This window comes from Penaeus monodon, chromosome 39, assembly GCF_015228065.2.
Source record: "Penaeus monodon isolate SGIC_2016 chromosome 39, NSTDA_Pmon_1, whole genome shotgun sequence".
Classification (NCBI taxonomy): Eukaryota; Metazoa; Arthropoda; class Malacostraca; order Decapoda; family Penaeidae; genus Penaeus; species Penaeus monodon.
In genome coordinates, this window is record NC_051424.1 from 28,953,269 (window position 1) to 28,960,768 (window position 7,500).

The 7,500-nt window shown below is 36.1% G+C and overlaps 1 protein-coding gene across 2 annotated transcripts in view; it reads left to right on the plus strand.

Moving 5' to 3' along the window:
- Nucleotides 1-7,500, plus strand: part of LOC119597654 (general transcription factor 3C polypeptide 5-like) — a 13,767-nt gene that overhangs the window by 127 nt on the left and 6,140 nt on the right. Inside the window, exons 1-6 of one of the 2 annotated variants that reach the window (XM_037947249.1) lie at nt 1-4; nt 1,727-1,861; nt 3,013-3,172; nt 3,593-3,709; nt 3,974-4,143; nt 4,549-4,662. The exon at nt 1-4 is cut by the window's left edge and continues 127 nt beyond it. In XM_037947249.1, coding sequence (XP_037803177.1) covers nt 1,733-1,861; nt 3,013-3,172; nt 3,593-3,709; nt 3,974-4,143; nt 4,549-4,662 — 690 coding nt within the window. In that variant the 5' untranslated portion in view covers nt 1-4; nt 1,727-1,732. Of the gene's footprint in view, nt 5-863; nt 1,015-1,726; nt 1,862-3,012; nt 3,173-3,592; nt 3,710-3,973; nt 4,144-4,548; nt 4,663-7,500 lie in introns of those variants that run through there. The other variant, XM_037947250.1, reaches the window with a different exon arrangement.

Genomic DNA, 7,500 nt, shown 5'->3' on the forward strand with positions numbered 1-7,500 from the left:
GCAGGTATTTTATTCGCGTTTTTGGGTTGTAGTGTAACTATATTCTTACCATCTTTTAAACGTAATTTGTTGTTCTGTTTTAGGGCTTGTGGTTCGGCAATGTATTGTGATTGAGAAGAATATATTTAAAGATTTATTGTGATAATTTGTTATTCCACGAGGTATATATATTTTTTGGTCGCCTATTATTCAATATATAATTATTATTGTTAGTTTGTATTAGCTGATTTTAATTGTGTACCAATACATCAAGATCTTACAGTAATCTTATGTTGTTCTGATGAGGAGCTGGAAAAAAATATTAATGAAAAATGCTAAAACTCAGATAATTCCCTGGAATAGAAACAACATCCTGCAATGCCGTGGCCCACTAGCCACTCCAGCAAAGGCCAATAAACTCGACCATATATATTCTGACAAGATAGAGCTTGACCAAGATTCTTAGCCAATGACAGTTTGGCATTTGAGGTTGATAAGCCCCAGTCTTGCCAGAATATACTTGTAGGCGGATTGTTTGCAAAGCGTTGATATAGAGGCCATGGCATTGTGTGAAGATAGATTTGCTGACTTTGGTATGTAATTCATGCCAGAGCTTAATGTTGCGCAGATTATTTTTTATATATTGTTGCAATATTTGTTCTTTATGGTTGTAATTGTGGTGTTTCCATCTCTATGCTGTTCTATTCTGAATACTTACTTTAGATTAATTGAGAAAGTGGCACATGATAACTGGTTTGCAACAGGGAAAACGTTGTTCCTGGGAAACAGAATTTTGAAATCATACATAATGAGATGCGTGTTGAGGAAAAACTAATCTTTTTCTTTATGTAACAAAGCCAGGACAAGAGAAGTTATGATTTTGTTACAGATAGCAAGGCTCTAAACATGTTGTAAACATGATCTTAAGTGCACATGTCAGCCTAGGCCAACCCTAACCCAAGTTAACCAAATTGCACAAACCAACATAACAGAAGGAAGTGCAAGTTTGTAGTGAGCTTGACTGCCACAATTAAGGTAGATATAAAAATATCAAATTGGATTTACTAACTAATTAGACTAATCAGAGGATGTATTATGCTCATTAGAAGAAAAAAATAAATAAATATAAAGAAAATAGAAAAAAATATATAGGTAAAGAGAATTTGATATATCAACTAAAGGGAAGTTTTGCCATGTCATAAATAACATTTTTATTGAAAGGAGTGTTTCAGCCCTCATAGATAATTTATTTTTATATTCTAGCTAAAGTTGCATGTTATGAGATTGAACACAATTTCCCTGTTATACTAACCTGTATGCTTTCTATTGATTAATATTCCAGGATTGTAAGCAGAACTCACTGATATAATCATATGTAGAAGTAGCATAAAGAAAATTGGATTTTTATTTTCCATTATTACCTTCACATGAATTTCCTCACTTATTTTTCCTCCTTATCATCATTATCATTACTATTACTGATTTTTCTTTTTTCAATGTATAATGCTCTAAGATAGAAGATGTAATGATCTTTAATTATTTAATGACACCTACATAGACTTTGTTGTTGTTTTATTCATGTTACATTTTCAATGATATGGTAGATCCTGTAGAAATCCATTATATCCTCATGTTAATAGAATTATTTCCTAATGAAAATCCAAATATGATTATGTCCTTCCTTTAATACAAATGTTAATACAAAAACTTAAGTTATATTGTATCTCATGTCGCCCAATCTTCACAGCAAAGAATGGCACAGGGAGGAGGATTTAGCGGCACAGGGAAGCTGCGGCAGTTCATGTGCATCGAGTACCCAGGTCTTGTGAAAAATGTTGATAAAATGCTCGAGACTCTTGGAGGTGTAGAGAAGATATCGGAGGTGAGGTTGATCCCCACGTTGTGGGGGTGGAGTCGTGGGAATTGGATGTGGCAAGGTTTACGGGGGTCATAGTGTGTGTGTGTGTCTATCTGTCTCCATTTCTCTCTCCCTCTCTCCGTCTATATATTTGTGTGTGTGTGTGTGTGTGTGTGTGTGTGTGTGTGTGTGTGTGTGTGTGTGTGTGTGTGTGTGTGTGTGTGTGTGTGTGTGTGTGTGTGTGTGTGTGTGTGTGTGTGTGTGTGTGTGTGTGTGATATGAGCCATTATTATTTTCTTATTTTGTCAAACTAGTAGTAATAAAAAAAAAAAATCTTGAAATTTCAAGGAATGGAGTAAACAGAGGATATCAGATAGGCCAAGTAATTGTCTATTAAGTGACTAAGCACCTGTATAACTAGCTATATGTAGACCCTGTTAATAAAAGAGTGGACAGTTCATGTATACAAGTTCCTAGTATCAACAGGTTCAGGGTAATTTTCCAATTCATGACAGAGAACAAGGAAAATAGAAGACAAAAACTTCAGTCACATCATGTATTCTATCAGCCTTTTATCTCAGAACCGTTCTCATTCCCCGTCACTCTTTCGTCTCCCACTGCACTGGTATTTATTCTATTTATGATTTAGAAAAGAGATATTTGCAATTATATATCTTTTTAAGATCTCTTCTTCTAACAAAAAGTTAAATGAATAGATAGATATGTATAAAAAATATATATATATATGATGATAATAATGATTTTTGTCAACACCTTTGCAACTCTACCCCATTTGTAATTGGGTCACCATGTTTATCACTGTGAAAAAATGCTGTGATAAAATATCTTGGTTATTCTACACTTCCTCTCTCTCTCTCTCTCTCTCTCTCTCTCTCTCTCTCTCTCTCTCTCTCTCTCTCCTTCCCTCTCTTTCCCTCTCCTTCCCTCTCCCTCCCTCCCTCCCTTCCCCCCCTCCCTTCCCCCCTCCCCTCCCTCCTTTCCTCCCTTCCTCCTCCTCCCCTCCCTCCCTCCCTCCCTCTCTACCCTCAATAAGTGTCATTAAGTAAAGTGTGTAGGTTTGTGTTTTTTGTATGAGTCTTCATGTGTATATTGCTTCCTCAAACAGAACCAGTAGTTTGTATCAATAGACATGAAAACATCTTACAAACCAACAGGTGTACTGCGAAGATAATCGTAGGATGGAGTTGCGTTTTCGTCCTGATGATGTCTACTGCAAACCCACCTGCGGAGAGCAGCACAACTCCACGGCCTTGTTGTTACGGGTTGTCCGCAGAAAGAAAAAGAAGAAAAAACAAGAGGAGGCTGATCCAAAGGGTGTGAGATCTTAAATTTTTACCCTTTTTTTTTTTTTTTTATGCAGCTATAAGTCACTATTCTAGAAGTATGGGCTTATATTTACTGTAATTATGATAATATAAAATGAACTGAAATCTAGAAAATCTATTATATATTCATGGTAATTCATAGTTTCATGTCATATCAGTACAAAGTCATACCTTAATGAATCTGTATATGAGTATTGGTAATATTTGCAGTTAATAGTGCACTATCACAGAAACAAAATGCAAACAAGCAGTGGATTACTTTTTATTTATGACTTCATTACTTTGTTGAAAGTTTATCCCAAGTAATTACTTTTTCTGAAAGTAAATACACAAGACTTTTTAAATAAATATAACCCTCATCAACTTCACATCATCTCTTGGCAAGCCACCCCTAATTTAACAATCTCAGTTCCAGAAGCAGTCGCTGGGAGCAGTTCCGAAGATCCCAACCCACCGGAGGGAGACTCAAGCACCTCAGTGAGATCAGAACTCATAGGCGTTGTTCATACTATGTACAAATTTAACAGTAAGACACTTTGTCTTTGTCCCTCTCTGTAATGTGTGGTCTGGTTTGTGGAATGCCAGGATGTAAGCATTTTTTCTCAATTGGGTTACATATTGCTTGTTAGTTGATATAAAGTAAAAGTAAAAGTAAAAAAAGAAAAAAAAACTAATTCAGTAATCCATCCCAACTAGTACTTCGTATTCTCATTACTATAATTATCGGGAATACATATTCTACATCTCCTAAGCCACTAATCCCACACTTTTTTGCTCCCCTTACCAACAGATCTGTGCGACTTTCAGTATGTGCCTTTAGTCAACACAGAAGACAGCCTTGCCCAGGAGTGTGTCTATGACCAGCTCGTCCCTCAGGGAATGGAAAAGGCGGACTGGCTTAACCATCCTGCACCCTTGTTTCTCCCCCCAGCAGCCTTCACACGCATGGATGCTCCACAAGTGGGTATTTGAGTGTTGAGTTTCCTCTTCTTGGTCTCCTCACCAATCTTCCTTTCCTCTTCCTTCTTCCTCTTCTTCATCTCTTTCCTCTCCTTCATCTCCATCCTCTCCTTTTTTCTTCTTATTCTTATTCTTATTCTTCTATGTTGATTCATGGTGAATATATGCCTTTGTGATTAGAGAAGGGTTATTTGTTTCCTTTTCCTTGTACTCATTATTATATACTCAATGTGAATTTGTGTTTATTTGGATGCACTTCATATTATTTACTTAACATCTTTTAAAGGTAATTTCTTTAAAATGTGATAAAAGTAATCATCTCTTGCAAGAGTAAAAAAAAATTATGATAATAAAAGAGAACAAACCAATATATATAAATATTGTATCAATCATGGCATTTTCCAGGACTATCGATACAGACGAGAAGCCAACAGTGACTCCAAGTCCAGAGTGCCGCAGAATATCATCTGTCGGACACGTCAGAGGAGAACTCACTTTGCCATCTTTCATTCTTTTAAGGTTAGTCCCTCTGTATACTTTGGTGTAAGGGCTATCATAGTGGATGTAAGTTTGGTGTATAGTTGTGTACTAAGTTGTCTTTTCCTTCTTTTTGTTTGGTAGCCGTGGGTGGAAAGCTGTACTTTGATGGTGAGATAGGTGTTATTGATTGCATAGCCAAAAAAATTGGGGAAAAGTTCATAATGAGGTGTATATATGTGTAAAAAAATTTATATGTGTGTGTGTGTAAGGTTATAGTTATTTATTAGGTATACAATTTATAGCATTAATCATTGTTTGGTACATGAAGTAAATGTTTCCAGATTGTATTTCAGTTCTTTTTTTATGTGTATGGTCAATCCTTCTCACCTCTTATATTGTTCGTAAAATCCTGTGTATTTTTTTCTTTCTATCTTTCTTCCTAAATACAATATTTTCTTTCTTTCTTTCTTCCTTTCTTTCTTCATTCTTCCCAATGTCACTTTTTCTGTACAATTTTTGTGACTGATTTGAGTTTAGTTGTCTCTTGGCAACTTGAAAGTCATTACCATCAGTATTGTCATTAACTCTACTATGCTACAGATTTAGTATAGTACACCTTCTTGTCTCCACTCTGATCCTTTTATAAAGGCAGTAGTTTGTCTTATTTTTTCTCTTCAGAATTTATCATTGTACTCTTGGGATTTGTTTTCCATCTTTTTATTTATCCATTTTTTTATGATTATCTCATCCCATCTCTTCACCAAGTTAACCCACTGCCACCGAGTGGTTTCCCAATACAAAAGCCCTCCCTTCCAGGCTGTATTCATAGTGGCCTGGGTCCCACCACCGGTTGATCATGTCAGCACCATAGTGTGCACGACATGATCGTACATGCCACCAGAAATCAGGACCGGAGCACATGCCACCCGGAATATAGTCCAGGCATGCCATGGCATGTATGTATATGCCACCGGCGGTGAAGGGTTAACACCAAACCAACTGTTTTAATATCTTGCCTTTGCTAATGATGATTTACATATGAAACCCCTCAAGTGTCCACTCTGAGGCTCCACTTTTAGTACCAGAGCAATTTACTCACTGTATGGGTTGTGGACCAGAAGTTTGGCCACTCACATTCATACTGACTAATCTAGCATTTGGGTGTTGTTACCCATTTAGATAGGGTTGAAGCCCCATAACTGTCTCTAAAGTAAAACATTCTGATGAATTTTGTTGATTAGCTAAAATGTCAAGCAATACTTATAACACCTACAGGTATATCAGACACTTGTGAATAAGTTTATGCAGGGAAGTTTCTCCAGTTGCTTATAACTGCACATCCAGATAATCACTATTACAGTTCATGAAAACCACAGTTCTACAGTTGTGAACTCTGCTTATATAAAACCAGTGGCTTTCTTAAGGTTGTCTGGTCTTTGTCTAAACTATGTTCTTGGCCCCTTTTCCATTTTAATAATTTGTTGTTTCCCAGTTCTTGTTTTTCTTTGCTGACTGCAAAATTGAGCTAACCATGTGAGAAGTGGTTCCTTGATCCATAATAATAGATATCCAAAGTTCAGACATTGTTGCTTTAATATGTGGGTAATAGCCAGCAACTTGTTCTTGCAGTGGGTGAGACACTTGAGGAAGAAAGTTTGCTTTGGTCTTTGATATTTAATTAAAGATAATTGGATTTTCTTCTGCATTGTTTTTGATTCTGTGGTTTGCTTCATTTGGATGATTAGTTGATATTTGGTATTTATTCCTAGATTTTGAAAAGAAAAAATAACAGTCTTATTAATGTTTTTACAGTGGTAAGAAATCTGGATGTATAGTTTACTCATTTATTATGAAACAATATATAATATTTATTTATTACATCTGATTTATATGTATGTACTTATGTATAGATAGATTCTTTTAAAATATCTGAAAGTATGTTTTTCACATCTAGAATGGTATCTTAACAAATGTGCAACATTTATTTATTTTTCTATTTCTCCCATTTGATCTGAAATTGCATTTCTCCTCAATCTAAGTTTGGCAGTGGACCTATTTAGCATATTTGAATGTTTATAGTGGTATATTTCCTGTCCTTAAAGGATTTGTATTGCTTTCACAGTTGGGTTTTCACAGATTTGCTGCCAACTGGAAATTACACCAGTGTTTAATGTTCACATAATCATTAGGTCTAAAAGTGATGCAAAGTATAAACAATGAAAACAAAAGCAGTGAAAAATCCTACACACATTCCCAAATGTACTGGAAGGCTGCATAGGTGACCTGTGTGTGTGAGACTGTTTATTTACAAAGGACAGACACTCAGGTCTTGACCTGTGTATTAGAGGAATGATAATGTCTTTTAATGAGACAGTGGCTCCAGACTAACCCATGGAAACTGAGGGCAGGTATAACGTCTTCTGTGAGGAAGATATCAGTAGTGCCCTGGAGAGAAAGAGGGAAAAAGCAGAGGCTTTACCTGTTTCTGTGGAAATTACACCCCATGGACACCTTTGCAGCTCCAGCTCAGCCCTTACTGCAGCAAGCAAGAGTCCAACAGAGAAATAAAGGATACTACTCAAGCAGATGAAACAGATGATATTCATAATGCAGCAGCAGATGGTTCACTAATCCCAATTCCAAAAAGGATGATTACATCCCTCCTCTAGTACAACAGCCTCAACCTGTAGTGAGTCTTGGAAGTGGTCAAATAACAACTAGTGGTTCCAATTAATCTCCTATAATATATTACAGGAAACATTAGTGGCTTACAGAAAAGCAAGGCAACTCTCTTAATATCATTATGAGGATATTGACAGTTATTGCTTTTGGGAAGTCAGGACTAGTGCTCATGATGCAAAAATTGTGGGATATACA